Raw genomic sequence first — 23961 nt, forward strand, 5'->3', positions numbered from 1 at the left:
CTCCCGCGCGCCACACAAACCCGTGATCAAATACACTGGTTGAAAGCGACTGCTTTGCCCGTTACACGTCCGAAAAGACAGCGCATCACATCGATAATGGCATGCATGGAAGGAGCAGCAACCGCAGGTTCGGCATAATTTGGTCACGGTTTCTAATTTGTTTTCTGTACGTAATTCTGGCTGACTCAGACGCAGCCTCTTCGAGGGCATTGCTTTACGATGCGCGCAAGAGCGCCGTCACGTGATATTTTTCCTATTCCATGGGGTTCCTTTATCAGTAAGAATGAATGAGAACGTAATTAGTTCGTCGCTGAAGATACCGCAGTTAGATTCCTCTCGTGGGTACCTACACGTGTCTCACTGACACTTCAATGATTAGGGCAGTACTGCTCGAGTTAGATAATTAGGTATAAATATTTATTGAAATTTTATTGCAAATACGAAAATATTACGGACCACTACTCCACTATACTGGAAACATTATGCGCGAGGGTTTGTTGGAGTAACGCCATTCCTCTTTTTTAAAATCTTGGTTCATGATAGCTGGGACACGCTGTATATTGCTTTTGGGAATAAGGTCTACAAACATTAAAATAAATACGATGAACAGTTTTGTGATTTTGAGCAAATTATCCTCCGAATACCCTCAAGCTGAAAAGTTCATAAACAATTACTTTCTTTATTGCACGCTCAGGAGATAATTGAGAGAGCTGAGAATAAATTATATGTTCGGGTCAAAAATAGCGATAACAAACTTCTCCGAATAATTATGTTCCTACAGCTCATATTCATACCCTAATAACCAAACGCTAAAATTGTAAAATAGCCCGCATATTTACAAAACTGTATGCCAAGCAGACATCCGCCACGGCGTGCGCAAATTGTGTGCACCTACACGGGCGCCCAGGCGCAGTATCTGGCATTTTTACCTCCAGGGTTTTCTTTTGGACAGCATCCTCAAAACAAACTTCCGAATGTACAGCCTCGGTAAAGTTTGGCCTTTTTTTGAGAAGTCGTTTTGAATTCTTTCATAAAAAAAACGCGCATCCAATAGCGATGTTAACATTGCAATTGCGTTTATGGTTGTCATTTTACAGGTTGAAACACGAAAGTGGTGCCATATACAGAATACCTCAGTCGAAAAACACTCAAAGTAACATGTACGCAGATGGCTGTAGAAATAAAAGGACAACACCGATTTCACAATGAACTATGCGGGGCCTGAGCTGAGAGTTCGGGATTGTACGCATGGTACCTTCAAACCTTCCATCAGCCATGATACGGCTGATGTCACATAACATGGCAGCTGCCAAAAGAGAAAAAATCAGACGCAATAAATTCCTGAAACCAAAAAAAGCCAGGCGAACGAATGCAGAGAATTTTTTTCCATTACGGCCACGACTGAAAATTGCGGCTGGCTCGCGCACAATCTCGTTGGTCTCGTCGGAGCTTGATAACCTAAAGGACCTCGGGAAAAATGTCCCAGGTAACAACCTTAAGTTCTTCCTCTGCATCTCGTACTTATTATTAGGCGTCACCGCATTTGCATTTTGCTTAAGTAACGCTGAAAGTATCGCCGCCAATAGGACGCTCATAGAAAGGGTAACTACGCCACCTCCCTAAAAACTAAATCTTTAAAAGTAGGTTGCTCAATAACGTTCAGACTCCGGTAGGTACAATGTATTAGGCTTGACGGATATTTTATGAGTTCAAAACTGGATATACGGATTTTGGCGGGCTGGCTTTTAAGGGCTTAATAAGGTCTTGTTATCTAAAAATAGGTCCTTAGAAGTGTGTTGCCAAAAAACCTGCAGACTTCGATAGGTGTAATTTATTAACTTTTGTCGGGTCCCTTACGCAATTGGAAACTGGATATAGTACTCCGACTAGGTTTGAATTTCATGAAAAAAGTTAGGCATTAATCACACACCTTGCATTGACTGCAATGGTGTAGTGCTCTTTATTCAAAATTAGGATTTAGTGTGTTTGCTCGGAAAAATATAAGACATCGATTCACAAAAGAAAATATTACTTGTACTAAAAATTACCCGAGAAAATACACGTGCCGTTACCCGTAGTAGCGCAATGAAAAATGCCAGACATGATCAAGGAATACTAAGAATAAAAAGCTAGGCTACTGCTACAGGTTTCAAAACATCGTTTCCATACCGTCTTTGAGCGCAATAACGTACATCGGGAGCATCCAAAAGAATGGTTGTTGTGGCCGAGCCACACCCCCTGGAAATGGCTTCAAGCAAGTAGAATATTGGGGTAGCTGCTGGTTTTCGCACAGTGTCGGACACCTCGAAAAATGCACTATTTTAGTATTTAAAAATACAATGTTTAGTTAGGGACGCCACATAACTTTTGCATTATGTGCCATGACAGCTGTAGAAATAGTATAAATGTGATAGTGATAAAATAATTCAACTTGTAATTGCGGGATACAGCTATCCCTAGCTACACCTGGGCTCTGAGGAATGCCCTAAAGAAGGCCCGAGATACTTTTCGGCTGCCTATGAATAATTAAAGCACGTCCAAATCTTGACACACCGGTGTTTTCGCTTGTCGCTTCCGTCAGAAAAGCAGCCACCAGGGCCCAGATCAGCGCGATGCCTTAGCCACTGCGGGAACACGGCAGGAAGAGAAATAATGTGAGGATTATTTCAACCCTGTTGACATGTATGACCCACAACATACTCGTATTCCCATTTTATTAAGAAATGTGATTTGTGGTTTCTGTGTCCATGTGAGCACATAAGTGTTCGTATGCTTACGTGCACATGTGCGTGCGCGGGTGGGCAGAGTTGAACAGACACTCACGTGGGCCTTTTCTTAGTAGTTAAGGTAGTTAAAGGTTTGTGGCATGACGGAGAATACTGTGCAAACGAATTCAATCTGGGGCATATCAACTGCTCCCTCCGAACTCAAGAGGGTTGTAAGTACTAAAGCTTTGTACGCTGAGCTTTAGATATGTCACTGGCACTCTGCCAGATCCTGCGCATATTCTTGCGGTAATTCATCCTTAGCTTGTGAGATGGTTTCTCGCGAATGGCTGTGGCCAGTGGACAGGCGCTCCGCATCTTTAACCTCGGCGACACAACTCGAAGCTTCCTCCGGGAGAACGCATATTATACGCCTAGAACTACTGACGTTTGTTGGTATGCAGCGAAGAAAGCAGAGGAAATCCTGGAATTAAAAAAAACGCGAAAAGTATAGCAAAAATTGGCGAAGCTTGCACTATGTTGCGCAAGGCTTGAACCACAGTGAATCTAGAGTACTTATTTATACGCAAGCATTGAAGGACACACCACCACCCATTGCGTTGGGTTTGAACTTGTTTATTGGCAGTTCCGTCGTGGCTTTTCACTGTGGCGCAAGTAATAATAGTGACATCCATCTAATCGTCATCTTCCTCGTGCATGACGTGCGGGCCCACATCGTTTTGTCCGGCGGCTTTAACATATCTCCAAAAGTGCAACCGGTCAACACGCGCTAGAACCAGCGACAACCGGCTTCGCGAACTGGGCGTCTGTAGCGCGACCTGTTTTGTGCTCTCCCGTCGACGTACTGACGCATGTGAACTGTTTTCTTGGTGTTTTTGGGGAGCGCTACGCGCAAGCCTGAACGACACCGAACCCTCTTCGTTAGGCCGGTGCTCGTGTGCGCGGTAAGCGGGGAAAGTAACTATGAGTAAGGGTATTCTGATGTCGCCGCACAAGCCCGAACAATTGTTACAGATGTGTTAACATGTGCTTGGAGATATGCGAGGAATAAATTAATATACACCCTGAAAGTAGCATGAGAAGCACCTTCTTCAGCGAGAACAATTGGGACAAACACTTGTGACGTAAATGATCCAAAAAATCAAACTACTACTTTCTGCTTTCCTTGGAGAACGAGAACACTGTCTCTTTTTCTGTGTTCATTCAACGAGTCCTCAATACCAAAACATCTTAGGCTACATGCATAGCCAGAAGCTGGTATAAAGCAGCCATAATGCTAGATGTAGCCCGAGGGGGATTTCCTTCAGTCAACTGCTTTTGACAGACTGTAGGTACTCTGGTCAGACCCCGGAAGTTAAAAGAAGGACCCGTTACCACATAGTTGTCGGAGCCACGCTGCCTACAACTATCAGGCACAAGATTTAATTATATCAGCATATAATCAAGGAAGTGGCGGAGAGCAGGGTAGCTCAAATCTCCACATCGGCAGGATATGGGACGCGTAATTGAAATGAGTGAGTTCAATTCTCTCACTCCTGGAGCGATTTTTCCCCACAGGGTAAGTAAATATCACTTATACCTGGCTAAAAATGTTGGAAAACCTCACAAGTTAACAAAAGCTCGCATTGGAATTGTCGAAGAACAAGTGCGCAATAGGGAATCTCTAGGGACGCTCTTGAGGATTATGCCTCTTTAAAGCCTATTTCGTTGTCGTAAGGCCGCAGGAAACGGCAGAATAAAAATCCCCGTCTAGGCGTACTCAGAGCGGCGATGTCAAACGCACTTTGAAGGGCTGTAGTTAATAACCAAGTGAAATCTAACTTACAGTGAAATTTTCTACGCAGTGATCCCAGCCACCGGGTGGGCGCATGAAAGCCTGTGCATTTGATAGCAAACGGGGCAGCTAGGTTAAAATTGAGCCACAGTGCAGAGCCACCACTGAACCACGGTGTTATTTCAGGGTCACACCAGGTGGCGCCTCGTCAACTCGTTGCGTTTCCTGTAGCTTACCTCTACAAGAAAAGAAACGCGTAAAACCTTCAGCTTCACTACTTAACAGAACATTGTGTGTTTATTATGATCTTCTGACTCTGAACCGTCATGACGTGGGGGATGGCGTCCTGTCTGGAAATAACTTTTCGATACCGGGGTATATTAGGAGCGGATCACGGTAGGGGCTCGGGCAGTCGACGTCTCATGTCGCCGGAGTCTCATGTCGTCGAATTCTCATGTAGTTACGGTACTAAAACACCCGTACACTAATTTGTCAACGCCTGACGCTACAACGTAACGCGAGGTAAAAGAACACACCCGGGCACTCGTTTTCCAACGCCTCGCGATAGAACGTTTTATTTACGTCTGCAAAAACACGTACTAAACAACAAAGGTGCACTCGTTTTTCCTTCGCGCTCTCTTGCACCCTTCCATTTAGCTCCGCACTCGCTCTAACTTTAAAATTTGCAGTTCTCCGTTTCGAATTTCACTTCTCCACCGTCTTCGTAATTACACCACTCTTACACTACTTCCTTCACCCCTGCTAGGTTTCTGTTAGTGGAGATGGCCCGGGTTTTCTTTCTTTCTCTTCCCCGTCCATTTAAATGGCACAAGTAGTTGTAGGCAGCACCTGCCATTTGTATCTGCCGTTACTTATGTGCCATATTTACCTCCGTTTTCATTCACATACACACATGTGCCAACTTTCCCGCCAACCCAATCTCCGGCTTGAGCTAGAGAGCTGAAATGTTAAAGTGAGCTCGCGTTGCTGCTTGAGGGGTTGGTGTCGTTTTCAACACCTCGTTGCTAAATTCTTCATTAGGAAACCTACCGCTCAAGCTATATTATAAAAGAGACAGTTCTCCTGTAAGCTGAGGTTGAGAATTCAGCAAAACACAAGGTATATCGCTAACAACTCAGATGTAATGCTTCGAAATAACTACAACATACCATTTGGTGCAGCCTAAATTTGGTGTAAGGCAGGTTCAGATATATGCATTTTAAGAATTATGCTGCGTCTAGGTCCTCCGGCTAACGTATAGAGAAAATTACCCTGGTATCAAAACGAGTCCGGAAATTGATAGAAACGAAATTTAGAGTATTGACGAGACAGTTTTTCGTTGCGGAGGAAACTCGAATCTGGAAACACATGTGCAGGTCCGGGAAAAAGGGCTGTTGCAAATTGCCCGTCCGACCTCTGCTGCGCAGGTGGCACAGAAACTAGAGACAGCAGACACCGTATGGAAAGAGATTATTAAGCGCGGCTAGCCAACTGCTACGACTCTGTTGCCGAGGCAACTGGTTTTGAAGCCGCACAGAACGGAGGGGTCGTTGATATTGTTAGCACCGTATTCCTTTGAAGGGTATGTTTGAGGTCGTCGCAGTGGTGTGGAAAAATTACTTTTGGTTAGTGATGAGAGGCAGAGATAGTTTATTAGAGATGTAATCACTAATAGCATCTTGGTTCTAGCAAACGCAAACGGTGGGAACCACTTTTATAAATCATCATCATCATTATTATTATCATCCAAACCCCACTACGTCCACTGCAGGGGAAAGGCCTTTCCCATCGACCTCCAACCGCTCCTGTTCCGCGATGTGCGCTGTTCGAGTCCATTCTTTGCGTCCGAACTTGCTTATTATGTCTCCTTATTGAGTTATTTGCCTCCTCCTTTTACAAGAGCCGTCTCTCGGTATGCACTCCGCCAGCCTGGTGGCCCCCGGTAGCCGCCTACCAGCTGATCGCCTATTAGCGGCTCAGCGGCTAAGTCGTTCTGCTCTTGAGATCGAGGATGCGGGTTCCATACCGGTCGTGGTGGCTGCTTTCCCGATGAAGTAGAAAATTGAAAACGTCTAGGCGTCTGGATTTAGGCCCACGTTAAAGATTCCCAAATGATCAAAAGTAATCTTAATCCCCCCACTACGGCATGCCTCATATCTTCGGTGCTTTGAACCAAATCCCACGAATCCTTTTGCTTTAAATGGCAGCCTGCTTGGCGATGATATATTGTTCTGAAACTTGCAGCGGCATGTTGCTATTTACAATTAAGCCGATGGGTGGATAAGTATTTACGTTTTATCTCAACCGTGGCTGTCTAAGTGCGCAGAGTTCATGTCGTTTCTGGGGTGCAAAGGATATTCAATTTCGCTAGAAATACTGGTAGCTTTTTTCGGTGGTTTGCGCATACTATCTTGGATAAGCATGGACGTTCTTCGTTTAAGCCGCCTGGCCAGAAATTGCGTTTCTTATAAGAAATATTTTCTTTGTAGTGCGTTTCTTATAGGAAATGTTTTCTTTGTAACCCGTGCTCCCCCAGTGGAGAGTGCACAATGGACAAACGTATAATAAAGGTTTTCGTGTTCTGTTCGTAGTCATCATGTGCGCTTCCTTGTGTTAAAGCACCCTTGTAATCAGTTCACCGACATCCAAGGCTTTCTTTTTATATCTCCGCAATGTGGAGTGGGCTACTTCTGTGGTTCACTGCGGCTAGTCCGCTAGATCGCACGCCTGGAGAACGGTGCTTTTCACACTGCTGAAATTGCAAACTTTGTGCAATGAGTCGCTCTGGAATGAATGATGCCGGTTTCGTCATCGTGATCGTGATCAGTACCCATGATACTGTAAGGAGTCCTTGTGACATATAAGGTATTCTCATCATACGTATAACCTAAAATAAACAATTAAAGCATTATTGCGTCCTCAAGTTTGTCTTGCACAGCCAATACGAGCCGTGCCGAAATTTCTTCACGCAGCAGGTTTCCGCTAGCAGGAAGGCATATAGGATCTAAAAGGGTCTGTAGTCGCATTACTCGAGTTCTTCACAACATCCACATATTGATTAGCGGCCTCGAGTTATTCATGATCGATTGCAAATTAAGATTGTAACCTTGTCTTTTACGACTGGTAAAAGTAATGCTGGCCCCTTGGAATTATTTTAATCCGTAGCAATGTTTGCCTATTACCCCATAGCCAGCACCGTATTAAGCCCTGCATTTCCACAAAAAATGCAGATTTGGGTGAAGTGACCCCTTCATTTGCTATTAAAGTGCAAATGGAGATAATAAGTCCAACATAATTTTTAAAAACCAAGACACCAAGAAAAATAAAAAGTGAACGGTTCATAAAGATGATCCGACAAAACCAAAAGTATGCGTGTTATACATCTCCGCCAAAAACCGAAGACTAAGGAGACTAACTCCGTAAAAGAACGTTGCACGCGAGACAAAAAGTGAAAATGGATTCACCCTGCACTAAAAGGAAACAAAACATAATTAGCGGAGTGGAAGCACTTTATCGATATAATGATATTAATTCGCATCATTAGCGAAACGTATAAAGAAGAACATAACGTATTTCGCTACTAATAGCCGTATTTCCCTTCGAACAACTCTCACTCTACACGAGCGGCATAAGAATGCTAAGCATTTGTAGGCAATTGTACTAATTTCCGCAGATTCTTAAAGAGATTTCATTATGAAAGAAATACGAGCTGTAAGATTGCGACCGTGTCTTCCGTGATGGTTCCCGTAACGCCAATATAAGTTGTCATCATACGAAAGAGCTCGACCGTCGTCGTTTGCCGATTTGCGGAATTGAATTAAAGAAGCAAACGACAACTCATACCTAGAAAAAGAAGTCGATTCCTCGCCTTACCAGTGGAAGACGTCGTTTCCAGTTACACATTTGCTCGAAAGAGGTTAGCGGAAAGACTACCACGTGTATGCGGAAAAGAAGAAGTCCAGTTGACTGACCAACTTAGCCGAAGAGTTTTCGTGGAATAACCTGCCACTCTAGAAGAGTCGGGATTGATTTATGGTAGAAAACAGTGCAAGGAACGGTGCAAAAGCAAACAGACAAACCTACAGGTAGCGCCCGCCCCGGTCAGTTTTCTGCTGTCCCACTTCCTGCGCTGTTTTCTACCATTTTCTCAGGGATCCACTAGAACATTCAAAACGTGTACGCTTCGAGCACAGTTGCCGCTGTTAGAAAGTTTGGCCAGCCGTTTGTGGCACCCAGTACAATATACTCTCTCCTTTGTAGGCGTGGTGGAGCTACATTTTAGTTCTGGTATGATCAGAGGTGTAGACGACAGTTATACCCATCGTACCGGTCTGACGCGGCTCTGATTTATTCCCTGAACCACATTTAGTTAAGCACCACGTCCCCTAATTCATCTATCACGGCTCACCCATGTCCGACAGGAACAGAATGTTCAACATAGGTACTTAGAAGCGCGATCCCGTGTCAATTATTGCTGCGTATCTGCGGATTCAAAAGGGGGCGATCCTTTTGCTTTTGGACACAAACTTTCTTCAAAGATGTTTTTCGTACTCACAACTTGAAAATGATGTTTTTTTTACCACTTTAACCATTTGTGTTCCGGCGAACTCTGATTCCCGACACAAATTCAACTGTTATGATTTAAAATAATAGAGAGAGGAATATTTCGTTTGCGCAGGAAAAAGAAACCGCCCAAGGCATGGCCGAGGATGTGGTCATTGAGGACCTGGTGCTAAAGTCCACCGTGCAAGACCTGCCTATTCCGGATATGGATTTCGCCGCTTTTATGAGGACACGGTTAAGGGAGCACCCTGGTGCCACTGCACTTGTAAGTAGCTTCCAGTTGACAGTCTTGAAATGAGTATTGAGAAAGTATGAATTATCTCTTTGACAGGAATCAAGGAAAATTAAAAATGCGCGGCCGTCAAAGCGAATCATAGTAGACGTATATAATTTTGAATCAGCAAGCTTCCAAGCCCTGTCGCACACAACACCTAATATTGACGGTGATGAACGTTTGACTGGTTCAGCGACAGCGGGGAAAAGCCATATCTCTGATGAAACAGTTCATTTTGTCATAAACGTGGGGCAGAACAATGGCCGCTGAAATAGTACTAATAAGGTGGAAGACTACTGACTACAGGCCGATTTCGTGCCATCAGCTGTGCATACAATTTTAGGGCAACAAAACAAACGCAAAAAAATGGCGCAGCGTGCACTGGTGCGGCTAGGATTGAGAAACACCAGAGCTCGCGGCCCCTCTCTCTTCGTCAGAGGCCCGGCTGTTGCATCTCATCACCAGCAGCAGCCCACTGGGTACACTGCGGGAGGAACGACTCTCCCATCAACCTGCAACCGCTTCTGTTTCGCGCCGCTGGAGTCCTTTGTTAGCCTGCGGATTTTCTTATTTCGTCCCTCCACCGAGAAATTGGCCTTCCTCTTTTTGTAGCCCCGCCTCTCGACGCCCACTCTGTCACCCTGGTAGCCCACCAATTCTCATTTCGCCTAATCACGTGGCCAGCCAAAGTCATTTCCTTTTCTTTATTGAACTACAGTATCTTTTACTGTAGTTTCTTCTTTGATCCAGGTAGCTCGTTTCCTGTCTCTAACTGTTGCTCCGATCGTTATTTGTTCCATGGCCCGTTGAGCCGACATAAGTTTGCTTTCAAGTTGTTTAGTAAGGCACCCCGTTTTCGCTCCTTCTGTCATTACATCACAATTATTTCTGAACTTGATTCTGAAAGTTGCCCATGACTGGCAGGCCCGGGTCCTTTCGGCTGCACGCTTTCACATCTCTCCCAAAGTGGCGTTAGAACCCGTGGTGAAGTCCAAAGCCAACCCCCGCGCTTCGAACCCAAGGAAAATCCGGTACGCCCGGGATGCGATGATAGCTCAATCGGATCGACGCCGGTTTCACAACGCGAGGAACCGAGGTTCGATTCCTAGTGGCCAGTGTCATGGCGTAGAGGTGCCAGGTTCGATTCCCGGGACCTCTATAACGACACTTTTTCTTGGGGCTCCGGTGTTTTCCGTCTACGCAGGACTGGTTTGTATTGGACAAAAAAGCTCTTCTCTTAGAAAACCGGAAATTGAGGCCATAGATATTACAAATTTCAAAACAGGGTTAAAATTTTCTTGTTAGTAAGTCCCATGCGTGTGGGGCTGATGCGGAGGCCTTTGTGCTGTTACATTTTTCCGAGCATGTACGCATAGTGACAGCATGCTTTCGTGCGGCCTTTTTGTGCGCTGGTTAGAGGCCTTTGTGCTGTTACATTTTTCCGAGCATGTACGCATAGTGACAACATGCTTTGGTGCGGCCTTTTTGTGCGCTGCTTAGAGGCATTTGTGCTGTTACATTTTTCCGAGCATGTACGCATAGTGACAACATGCTTTGGTGCGGCCTTTTTGTGCGCTGTTTATCTCGAACCATTGGTCAAAATGGACTGGCGTTGGCTCTCACCAAAAGAAAAAAGATGCATATAAAGCCAGAATGCTTTCGTTATAAAAGGATATATGCAATGATTAGTATACCTGGAATGTCGTGTTAGTGTGGCGAAGGCCTTGAAAAGAATTAAAACAAGTGGGCTCTGAACACGCCTCCCTGTGTGCGATTTATGTTCCGATGAGTGGCGGTAGCTGTATACGCTACCGTTCATGTGTACGACTAGTCCGTCAGTATATATTGCTAGTGTACCGTCAATATGTATTGCTATTCCAAAGACACTCAAACCTGTTTCCTGAACTTGTGAATACGAACCCAAGATGACATTCATGGGCACCAACTTCACATGACGAGCACAACCCAACCTGTGGTAAAACCTACACGTAGCAATCACATTTTACACCTTACCTTTACCACCCACCCCGATCAGTCCATCAATCAAGGTTTACAAGAAATTAGTGAGCATAAGCTGTTTCACTGCACATTTTCTTTCCCACGCGCAGATAGAGGGGGAGTTGCAACACAAATTCGGAATTTTGCACACCGAGACACAAAAGATAAGCCCTATGATGACGAGTTTTGCGAGCAACTTTGAGGTTAACTTCCATAATCAAAATGCACACAAAAACTGGATGGTGTTTTGCTATAAACTCAAAGAAAGTGGAAGCGCATGCGTACCTCTAATGATAATAAAGACAGGGATAAACCACCCATTGTTTATGCGGCAAGGGTATTGATTGATTGATTGTAGGGTTTAACGCGCCGACGCAATGCAGGCGATGAGGCGCGCCGTAGTGGAGGGCTCTGAATTAATTTTTACCACCTGCGGATCTTTACCATGCGCTGAAATCTCGTATAAATGGACGTTTTAGCTTTTCGCCTCCATCAGAAAAGCGGCCGCCGCGGCCGAGAATCGAATCCGCGACCTCGTTCTCAGCAGCACAACGTCTTAGCCACTAAGCCACCGCGGCGGGTTTTATACGAAAAGTAAAAAAACACACGTTTAAACAAAAAAAAACGAAAAGAACGTACAGGAAGGCAGCAAGGACGAACTCCTCAGATGAAATTCAGAAAGCTAAGATAAATACTTTAACAAAACCCTTCCGGATACCCTAAAAAGTGGCCCCAAAATTTTGGCGTGTGCTGAACCTTAAAAGTAACCAAGCAGTTCCACAGCTAAAAGATTATAACGGTATGACGCTTCCTTCAGCTGAATGCGCGAATCTTTCAGCAAACATTTCCAAGATAATTTCAGGCACGAACTCCTTCTCCACTCCTCGACGTCACCGCACAGCCCCATAAGACACCAGTTTGAGGCTATTACAATCACAGTAAATGGTGCCACGCGTGCAATTGAAAAATTTTCAACGACTACAAGCCCCGGCCCTGACGGCCTAAGTACAAAGATTCTTAAGATTACTTACCCTACATCAGCTTACTTACTGACCCTCATATTCTAGCAATCAATAGAAACTGGGTGCGTGCCAAAAGACTGGAAAGCTGCCCACATGAAGCCATTGTTAGAATCTGGGGAGAAACGCACCATACAAATTATTGACCTTAATCTCTGACTTCTATCTGCAGCAAATTATTCGAGCACATATTGTATAGCCATATAATGGCCTACCTAAACCAAAACAATCTTGTGCTCCAAAACCAACATGAATTCCGACAAAACCTTTCATTTAAAACACAGCTTTATGAATTTTTGTCTGACCTTCACAAATCTCTTCACATGTCCCCTGATACCGACACTGTTTTTATAGATTTTAGTAAAGCCTTCGACCGTTTGCCTCACAAACGCTTACTTCAAAAAATTCGTAGAGTAAACCTTGATTACAATACAACAAGATGGATTGGTGAATTCATGACGAACCGTACGCAGTCTGTTAAACTAAATAACTACATTTCCCATCCTATTCCCGTTACATCAGGCGTCCCGCAGGGCTCAGTCTGCGGCCCCTTTTTGTTTTTTATTTATATCAATGACATCGAAACTGGCATAACCTCTTCAATTCCACATTTCGGAGATGATCGCGTAATATACCGGCAGATAACTAACTCCACTGACGTGCCTGCTCTTCACTGTGACGTAACGCAACTATCGAAATGGTGTGACTCATGACAAATGGGCATAAACTTAAAAAAAACACGTAAGGTTTTCTTGTGCGCTTGACCGGGTCTTAAATTGCTACAGAATAAATGACAGAGACGTACAATCTGCTTCATCGTATAAATATCTTGGAATTTATATAACCTCTGATCTGAGCTGGAACTAACACATAGAGTGCGTAACTAATAAATGTTTCAAAAAATTTGGCCTCCTAAAACGTCGGTTACACACTGCGAACTTGGGCACTAAGCTTCTTGCATACACTTCGCTTTTCAGACCATCGTTAGAATATGCGTCAATTATCTGGAACCCGCATTACCATTACCTAACAAATTTACTCGAGTCTGTGCAAAGCCAGGCGGCAATGCGGAGTTTCTACGAGGACGCAAAATCAACAATAAAGAAGAAAACAACACAGTTTACGATTGTGATGGAAGACTTGAGCGCAAAATTGGGTCAGAAGCAAATAGGAGGTGTATCTCGTCATCTTACTCACGGCATCGGAGCGCATCTACCCTAAAGCATTCCTTAAACCTCATGCCACTCGCCATGCGCAGAAAATACAATCGACTTGTTTTTTCCCACTCCGTATTTCGCCGCGCTTCTTCGTTTTCCCAGCTCCACCTTCGACCTGCCAGTTACGTTTCCTACAGACTAGACCACTCCCTTAAAATCGAACCAATTTTTGCAAGAACAAATAAATACCAGAATTCACCTCTTGTCCGGAGCATTGCAGAATAGAACACGTTGCCCGAACACATACTATCTTCAACAAACGTACTATCTTTTCAAACAGATCTATTATCTTATCTACAAAATGAGTACCTTGCACATATAGACGCAACTTGACTTTATCAATTTCAAGCCCAGTGTTACATGTTCCTTTATTGCTTCGTCTATGTTATAACTTTGTAAATTGTCAAAACAAGTGTTAAATTCTCAAGTACTGCCTTGCCTCTTTTAAAACACACTTCGTGTCTATTGTTAGGCTGATGGCAACTCTCTAATGCAGAAATTGTATTTCTTGCCTTGTATAGGTGAATCTTCGATGGTTTTGTTTGTATACTCATCATATGTATATTATCCGTTCAAGTTTTGCTTTTCTGACCCCCCCCCCTATGCAATGCCCTTTGGGCGATTTAGGGTATCTAAATAAATAAATAAATAAATACATTTGCGGTGAAATTGTGACTTTTCAATCGGGCTCACGACCTATCATTCACTGTTATTGAATAGCTGTTCGAATGCAGACTTCCAATCTCTCCACCGTATAAACTGGTTATTCTACAAATTTTCTTGCGTTAGGCACTTGGATCCAGCTTGACGCACGTGCAATGTAGTATTATTGTGTCGTTAGAGGAAGGCATGACATCATCGCCTCCAAACACGAAACCGCATTGAGGCCTTTTTAAAACCGTGTTCCCTGAAGCATAAGTAGACTACTGTTTATGTCACTTGGCTGAGCATGTCTTGCCTCCCTGAGTTATTTTTCGTTTTTGCAATAGTTCTAGCGCGAAACGCTAAAGCGCTCAATTCTGCGAAAAAACGGCCAAGAAAAAGGCAGCAGCTGTAAAATGTGCATAATTACAAAAACACATGCGTGATGCGGCGTAATGTGAACCCGGGCCTGCACAGTATCAGCCCATTGTTCCATCAAGTTTGATATCTCCCTATTTTCTTTGTCTTCCATGGTATTTATTTCAATTACACCGAAATATATATACAAGAACTATTTACAAATTATGGCGATCCGCACGTTGCCAACCTGAAACAAAAGTTGTCCTCCTTTCTTCGTGGTCCATAAACGATTTGAGGGGATTGGCCGGGAATCGGGAACGTTGAGGGGCACTGTTCCCACTTTACAAAATTCACAAGGCTGTAAATGGGAAACGTAAAATTTGTAGAAATGTGCTTTCCGCGTCATACCTGAACGTTATGGCACGCGAGTTCAACAGGTGCGCCCCAGCACCGCACAACCCCGATTCTGGGGATGCTGAGGCATGTGCCGGTCCGTCCGCTGGCGCAATTCGCGCTGTACGACAAAGAAGCGGACGGGAATAAAGAGACGGGAACACAGTTCAGCGGAAAAGAATCGGCAGAAGTAAGCCGAACCAAAAAACAAACAAACAAAGAAACTAAAGCGAAGAGACATGTAAATACGATTGTGAAGTAAGGAAGTTGTTAATAATACTCTCCGGACCCTCGCCTGCAAAGTACGTAAGCCGATTTAGTTACACCGAAAATACTATTAATAGTAGGGATGTTTAAGATGGAGTTCTATCCGTGCCTGACTTCGCTCAAAACTCGGCGCAGCAAAGTGGCGAGGAGAAAAGGCGCCGAGCAGCAGGTGTGAGGCGTGCGCATTGCGATGCAGATGTTCGGGTGGGGAGGCGCGCGCTGGGGATTGGCCGCGCCAAGTGATGACGTGAGCGCTGACGTGCAGGTGTCATCTAAGCTGAGAGAGATGGCGGACGCTCGGCGGCATAAGTGTGTTACCTGCCGTTAAGATGGGCAGACGTAAGAAAAGATAAGTTAAAGCTAGTGAACACCATCAGCTCCCTGTTTTCTGAGCCTTCACATCTCAAATTCCGAGGGTTTCAGTTTTTTTGTGTTGTAGTAAAAGGCATGCGTGTTTTGTGCCTGGCGCAGCTCAAACCGCCGGTTATTACTCCTGATATGGCATGCAATAATTTCGCACTAGCGATTATGTTTAAGAAGCATTTTTTTCTGTATTTGTGCAATTGTTCTCTCGCTTACCTCATCCACACAAGGAAAACCGTCTAGCCTGCAGTGTCGGCGTTTCTAAGCGACGCAAATGCGTAAAGCGAATAGCTTGGTTACATCTTGTGCATTTTTGAATGTATATTCACCATTCCGTTGCTTCATCAGCAGTGCCTAGTAATTATAAAGACTTTCGTCTTTTTGCTACAACGTTATTAGTTACTGATTAACCCGCATTGTAAACGAGTGATAAAATTATAAAAAAGATTTAAAATGGGGGAGGGGGTTGCGCATATTTCTTATAAGTGCAATATGAGAAATAAGGGTCAAACAGCGGTAGAATTTGGCCCGGAAATCTTTTTTGCAGAACGTGTAGTAGATGTAGTGGATGTGAACATACATCACCACGTCTTTACCGGTAATATGCGGAAGGTCTACTGGCCGTATCAATCAATTTCTACACTTTTTTATAGCTGCAATAATTTTCTAGACATTGCTGGTTTGCATCCCTTCCTCGAATAGCCATTCCGTTCTGTACGTGGTGATTGCCCTAAGCAGACCCGTGAGTTCCTGTATGTACAAGAAAGATGTTTCTACAATAACGACAAACAAGATCAAGTATGCTGTTATTAGCCTTTATAAACTGCGCAAAGCAGTTGTAGCCATTATGGTTTTGCTGTATAATTAAATTGTAGGGTGTGTGTGCGACGACAATGCTCTCAAAGTTAATACAGTTGGTTCACTTTTCTTGCCTCCTGCTTATCGCCGCAGATTGACGGCATTACCGGCGAACGGTACACCTATGGCGATGTCGAGAGTATCTGCGAGTCTGTTGCGGCAGGATTCCAGGATTTAGGCCTCCAGGCGGGAGACACAATGTGCTTTGTCTCGCCCAACACTGCCGACCTGATGATTGCCTTCATTGCAGCAAGCTTTGCAGGAGCCACAATCGCTTGTATTAAGACCATCTTCAACGAAAGTGAGTCAAGTTGACTCCTCGAAGAGGTATCGAAAAACGAGAACAACGGGGCTGTTCAGGGTTCAGGAAGGGAACGTAAAAGAAGAACCTATCATTGCCTTGCATTAAAACGTGGCGCAGAACAACAGAAATGTGCGGCAGCTCAAATATATTCTTTCCGGTTTAACTCACGAACATGAGCCCAAGAATTTAGTCATTTGACGTTGATGTTTTGTTACATTTCCGGCAAGGAAGGCTGGCATCAAGACTTAGTCTACAAGAAATGTGGCCCTTGATATATGCCTCCATCCAGCTACAATACCGTACTGCAACTTCATAATGGCCGATATTGCCATGAAAAATGTGCATCACCATTATATTTAGAAAAATCGCGGGCCATCTCCACTAACGTCAAAACCTGGTGAGGGGCGAAGCATGCAGTGTATAAGTGGCGCCTTTGCGTATTTGCCAACGGTGATGAAACCGTTAGGGGATACAGGTATACAGCTTTGCAGTAAACGTCTCTTGTATTTGAAGCACAAATCTCTCTAGCGCGAGGAGTAAACGTGTATCCCGGTGTTTTTTAGTACTTGTTACGGAGCGCTCCAGCGCGAGGCGTAAGAGAGTGTCCCGGTGTTTTGTTAGCAAGCGTTACGTTGTTGCGCGAGGCGTAAACGAGTTTTTTGGTGTTTTAGTACCTTGACTACATGGAACGAACTGCGATTACGACGACGAATATGATGACAGGAGAGGCCAACAGCACCAGCCCCTAAGGGGCTTCGCTCCTACAAAAGTAACAGAAAAAAAAGATGTTAAAAACACGCATCTTAGCGACCCGAATATGCGTATAGTAGCCTGCTTTAGTTAGTATGATGCACTTGGATGACGGCTAAAGTACCCTGAAAATAAATTGTAAGGAAAACTTTATAGAAATTTTAGTCCTCTTGTGCATGACTTCCTTGACAATTTAAAAGGATATTCCATCTTTCCGAATGCTGAATAGTTTCGCTGAAAAACCGTCTAACGCATTATTTTCTTAACCTTCTGCTTGGTCTAAGTTGGCTACAGGTTCAGTGCGTGTCCTTGGTCTGCAAGCTATGAACGTTTGATATATCATAGCCTTTCTTAAGAGTAGTGTCTGTGTTGTGTGCGTTCTGTTGCGCGGCTGAGAATGTTCTCAGTTCAGTCACTTCCATGCGCAATAAAATTGCAGCGATCATTACAAAACAACCACAAGGTAGCTATAATGAGTAAAATATTGACTTTAACTGTATTTGAAGTAGAGAGGAATGATTTACGGTCGTGCTCCAGTCGCCATTGCAAATCTTAATACGCATAGCACTTTAGTTCACAAATCAGTGAGCGAGTCGCCATTGCAAATTTTAATACGCATAGCACTTTATTTTACAAATCAGTGAGTGCAGGCATCAATAAATTGAAAATTACATTAGGATAAACGTGAAATGTTGTTGTGAAAGCCACGCAGCCTAACAAATAACGTAAGACCGAATTTAATTTTTTTCAGCGTCATGCTTGTCCCCAGTTCTAGGTTATCATTACCTTTTTGTTTAACACTGAATGTTTCTATCCTTGAAATTATGTGAGAACCTGTTAACTGCAATGCCTGTTAATGTGCAGCTTGTGGTAGTAGTGGACGTTGTGGATCGACTGAGAGAATACTGTCAGGAAAAAGGCGTAACTGACTCTCTCGTGAATACCTATGAGTAATTTAGGGAGCAAAACTCAAAACATCCAGTAGGCATTCGATTGCTTAGGCTCAATTGGACCTTAAAAAGTCCCCATACGTCTTCTCGTTGTAAAAACGACCAATTTTCGCTCAGAATTTGTATTGCAGGCTCGACTGCGAAGGATAGGTTTATTGTATACTGGTTGATGATCTGAATTCATAATAAGTTTCGCTTAATTTCCCCTTATTAATCCCCGCTTAATTCTCTACTATTATTTCAGGAGAGGCAGAGCGAGTCCTAAGTATGACAAAGCCCACGCTTGTGTTCTGCGATGCAGCCAGCGCGGCAACCGTGAAGCAGGCATGCAGCGATGTGCCGTCTGTGAAGGTATGAAAAACACTTTAGCCCGGTCATATATCATATTGACGATGCCTGCAATAAAACTAGTTGCGAATAAGCGCTTGTGTTTGTCGTCTTTCTGTCGTCATTGTTGAATCGCACTCTATAGTTTTACGAAATATATATCAACTTGCCCAACAGCGTGTTCTACTGAGGGACTTGGTTTAAGTGCATGCTCACAAGGCTCAAAAAGACACAGACGAAAAACGGAGGTAAACACAAACCGTGCGCGCGGCTTGTGTTTACTGCCGTATTTTCGTCTGCTTCTTTTGCGCCTTCTGAACTTGACGTCACTTTTATTAACCGTAATAAACCTAGGTAGGCAGGAGACTTAAATATATACATGAAAATGGCAATGGAATAAAGTTGGCTTCTAGTTATATTTAAGTGCGATAGCAAAAATGAGTTAAAACAAATGGATCGTGTACCTCACCTTATCGCATTAGAGGCCATAATATTGACCAAAAAGAAATTCGAGCATCGATTAAGAAATGGTATGAAATACTAAAAAAGTGGAAATAATTATTGCAGAATAAAATCAGGCATGCCTATACTATTCCGGTTTACGTTTATTGCATATTGATGGTATGTAATGGAAGCTGAATTCTAATAAATTCAATAGGAGGATCGGGTAGTTGCAAATTTGGGAAGTCCGTTTACACACAAAACGTACGTAACATACGTAGCTTTCAAAACGTAAAGGTCATATAGGTTATGTATATTGACCAAGTCAAAACCACAGGCACAGTTCTTAACACTTGTAAAGAAGCCTCCAACCACATTCCGTGCAGGTGATGGTGGCAACGGGTGATTGCGATGGCATGGTGAAGTTCTCCAAGCTCAAGGAGACGCCAAGGAGCAAGTACAACAAACCTACCTCGGCCAGCCCCCAGGATATTTTCACCGTGTTTATGTCCAGTGGTACAACAGGCCTTCCGAAAGCAGCTCTGATAACCCACCACAACTTCATCGCCGCGCTTGTTACTTTCGGGTGAGGAGGTCGTTTTGGTTTAGTGAAGCCAACGTGTCTAACAATACTCAGTCGATGGTCGGTGTTCCCACCGGATTATGGGGAGGGAAGAAGTATTTTAATTTTTGCCATCGCTTATTTCAACACTATCGTGAAAGAGTTCGACAACAGGAATTTCCTGAGTTAACAACGCTATATCTATTGAACCGAATGCAGAGCTTCAATGTTAGGTTCTGTTGGCTGCGCAGTTTTACTAATCTCAGCTTCAAGCATTGGTAACAACAGATGGTAATCCGAGGGCCGTTACGTCCCACAAGCCGTTTCGCTTGCGCTGGTGAAGCGAGGTTTTATAGAAAGAATACAGCTGACGGTCCCCATAAGCGGGAAATATTCCGCCTTGTTCAAGTGGCGCCTCAGCGATATACATAGTGGATACTTCATAATGGTTTTCCAACAAGCAAAACATTTCTGCCTTTTTCTTGTGTATTTACGGCCAAATTGTACGAGATCTGTAATTTTTAGCTGCCATTTAGGGTACCACGAAAAGCACGTAAGTCCGCAATTAAGGTAAACACTTCTATGTGAGCTCGAAGTGTTTCTGCAAGGTTCCAGGAATGTACAGTCGTCAAAACTGTTAACAACAACAAAACACAAGGTGCCTGCCTACGCACAGATGGGCAGGCTGGTTATCGGCCCTCACGCTGCTGCCCTACTGCACTCGGGTGCTTCAGCGCATGCGCACATCCTGGCTTAGCAGCCTGAGCGCTATCGTAAGCTGCCGCTCTGTGCATACGCTGGCACCTCGTTCTTTGTTGTTCTTAACAGTTTTGACGACTGTACGCTGCCCTACAGGTGTGTGCCTGTATTTGCAACTGTTGGCAGGACTTCAGTCCTGTTAATAAAGCGTAGCAAGACATAAATTTATCATTCAGGACAACTGTTAAGAGTGACTAAAAGAATTCTCAGTTGCAGACAGCACATTCAGCAATCTTTTCAAGGAGGATGAACCTAACATCCGTATTTCAGACATCAAAGCTCGATTTAGTAAGGCGTTTCCGAGTACATTAACTGCGGCAAGGCTTTCACATCACCTTTTCATGAGGTGAACATTTTTATTCGTTGCCCGTGGGTAAATCACATAACTTTCTTCAACCAAACACAATACCTGGTTGCCGGAATGGTATTTTAAACACCGTTGGTGTAAGAAGGATTGTAATATTAGTTCGAAATCGGGCCTAAAAATACTTTAATTATTATATGTAAGAGCCGTCAGTTGGGTCCTAATTATTAGAAGAAAGTAATATTTCTCATTGCAGCTGAACGCCAAGAGATAACACCGGGCTAAAATATTCCTCTTAGCGTATAGTCGCTTCGTTTCTAAAGAGGGCTATAGAATGTTACCTGGTACTATAAAAATCGTACCAAATGCAGTTGTGATGTGAATAATACCGCCATACATTTAAAACAGAGCGATAAAATTATTCAATGCATTTGTAAGCAGAGTAAACGCTGAATACACATCTTAGGCAATAACCTCTGTGACCAACGATAGTGAGCTAATCATTTGTGTATCCCACCACAAAAGCTAGACTTCTAGCCGATAGAGACAAAGTAGTAATTGACGCCTTTAGCAGAAGCATGTTTTATTGGAAATAGGAAGTGGAGCCTTGGCTCCTCTTTACTCTAGTAGATCGTTAGTGTCACCGTTAGTGAAAACTAAATAGGTATACACAATCTAAGCGGCTGAATTTCTACTATTTCTGTATTTCGCAATTTTTAAAGAATGTTATCCATTCGTTGTAAAAAAACAAACCACAGATTAAGATTTGCGAAGATCGATGTACCAAGGAACTGTCAGTGGATCACTATTGCGAGGTACACAAAATTTTTCTTTAGAATATACCCTCTCTTTTGTACATACGCACACTGTATCCTATTTCGTAACCATTTTGCAGCGAATGGCGTAAATCCTTCGTCTAGAAGGCATTCGCAGATTTCACACGCGGATTCAAAAAAAAAAAAAATAGCGCAACGGTTTGTGGACGCACCCATCGTAGACAGCACTTTTTATGAGTGTCCGGAGATTGCATTTATTTGGAGTTATTTGCTTATTCGCATCCTTGAGTCAGTCTTACCTATGTTTAGAAGACGGTCTTTCGCGTCCGGTTCGTATGTTTTTTGTTTACGAACCGGAACTCTTTTTATCGCGTTGTTCCGATGTCCAAAATAAAAGAAAATGGATTGGCCACAGGGTGAAGAGGACACTGAGAGCGCTTATTCATATCCACGCTAACGTTTGAATAGGCCCACCGAATATTTCTCGTTCTTATGACTGTGTTCCCACATGTGCATATAAAGAAACTGAATTTGCTGGGGGCACATTCAGCAAAGCTGGGCTGTCAGCTCTCCCGCTTGACGGAAATGGAATGGAGGTGTATTGGCGACTGCGTAATTGCTTTTCGTGCCAGCATTCACGTTGGTGACCATGCCTTGTTGCCCAACAATCTTTCGCAGGTACAAGAATCCGGGAATGAAGAAAGGGGACGTGTGCCTTGTGTACTTGCCGGTGATGCATGCCGCTCCCTTTTGGGTTTGTTTCTCGATGTTCACCCATTATGTGGAGACCGTCATGCTAGCAGCCATGGACCTTGCATCAGTTCTCCCGCCCATTCAAAAGTACAAGGTAAGAGCGAACCCAGTATTGCGGTTGGCTGAAAACTACTTTTAAATCAACACGTTATTGTAAGCAGCTGCAGATATTCTGATAACTGCCAATACATTTATACGATCACTACACGCGGGCACTATAAGTGCGCTTACATTCGTATTTCTTTTTTGCAGCGCCTGAATGTAGCGTACCAAAAAATGACCTTATTTTATTCAAACCAGCAAGCCCACTATTGCGTGGTTGTGGGGGTTAAGAAAGGCGAAATAATAAGTTGAGCACCGAACGGCAAATGACCATTTGGATGGTTGAGAGTACACAATTGCACTAGAGACCTAAAGGAGTGGTCTTATGTTCCAATTTACGAACGTAGTAAACCATGTTTAATGTTCTACCAAATGTGACTGGCCAAGCCGTTCCGTCGCAGTAAGAAAGGAGTAGAAACCATCTCAATCTGGAATATATCACAAGAATGGCATCGGGGAGACGCAATCAAACCGCTGTACGGGTTTGGTTTATAGGCACTTTATGTACTGTGATGGGCTCTAAGGCACATACTTCTATAGTAGCACTGAGGAGTGATCAAGAATCATGGCCGCCTCCGAAAGGAATGCAAGAAAACATAGGCTACGCGGCGAGGAAGAAGACAGGTGCTAGCTGCAGCAAAAAACCGTCAACAGCCTGCACCCCCCGAGTCATTAGCAGGCTTAAGACCAGAAACAATTTCCTGTCACGACGGAGAGAGTTATGCACTAAAAGATGACCGAACAACGACAGACCTACGATTCGACGTTGAGCACCATGTCGGTCGAAATAAAATGTCTGTGTTTTCGATGCGCGAGCATCCTTCAGTATGCTGCTAAAATTTTAAGTTGAAGACGCCTGAATGTTTCCTGTCGTCCACTGCTCGCAAATTCATTGTTATGCGCTTAAAGACATACAGTACTCCCGCAATAATATTCGTGGTAAAATATGTGCAATGAGACGGTGTGCAAGGCCCTTTGCACAGCTCGGGATCCTTCGAGTGTTTTTTGGTTGTTGTTGTAGGACAGGATGGCCAAGCCACTGCCTGCGCACACCCAAAGTGGCTTTGTTGATTGATTGATTGTAGGGTTTAACGCGCCGACGCAACGCAGGCAATGAGGCGCGCCGTAGTGGAGTGCTCCGGATTAATTTTGACCACCTGGGGATCTTTAACGTGCGCCGAAATCTCGTACACACGGGCGTTTTTGCTTTTCGCCTCCATCATAAAAGCGGCCGCCGCGGCCGGGAATCGAACCCGCCTCGGTATCTTTTCCAGCGCAGGAGGAGAACAAGAAACTCCCGTGTCTCTGAATTTCTGGGGAAGCTTAGTGATGCCAGGTGGTTTATCTTTCTTTAGCTTTGCATGCGGGTTACACCGAAACTAGGGGCTTTAATCGTTGTGAAAACGATAGCTAAAATCAAGTTTGTCTGGGAAATATTGATAGGCGTTTTCTCACAGCCAACTAAATTTCTTTTATCAG

The 23961-nt window shown here is 43.9% G+C and overlaps 1 protein-coding gene across 1 annotated transcript in view; it reads left to right on the top strand.

The window, feature by feature from the left end:
* The first annotated feature begins 1395 nt into the window (after window positions 1-1395).
* Window positions 1396-23961, top strand: part of LOC144157883 (uncharacterized) — a 36530-nt gene continuing 13964 nt past the window's right edge. The window contains exons 1-6 of the mRNA XM_077688600.1: window positions 1396-1486; window positions 9179-9328; window positions 16548-16755; window positions 18703-18809; window positions 19613-19812; window positions 22306-22474. Coding sequence (XP_077544726.1) covers window positions 1478-1486; window positions 9179-9328; window positions 16548-16755; window positions 18703-18809; window positions 19613-19812; window positions 22306-22474 — 843 coding nt within the window. The 5' untranslated portion in view covers window positions 1396-1477. The remainder of the gene's footprint in view (window positions 1487-9178; window positions 9329-16547; window positions 16756-18702; window positions 18810-19612; window positions 19813-22305; window positions 22475-23961) is intronic.

Source organism: Haemaphysalis longicornis, unplaced genomic scaffold, assembly GCF_048455015.1.
Source record: "Haemaphysalis longicornis isolate Haplotype H1 unplaced genomic scaffold, Haemaphysalis longicornis Haplotype H1 scaffold_10, whole genome shotgun sequence".
Classification (NCBI taxonomy): Eukaryota; Metazoa; Arthropoda; class Arachnida; order Ixodida; family Ixodidae; genus Haemaphysalis; species Haemaphysalis longicornis.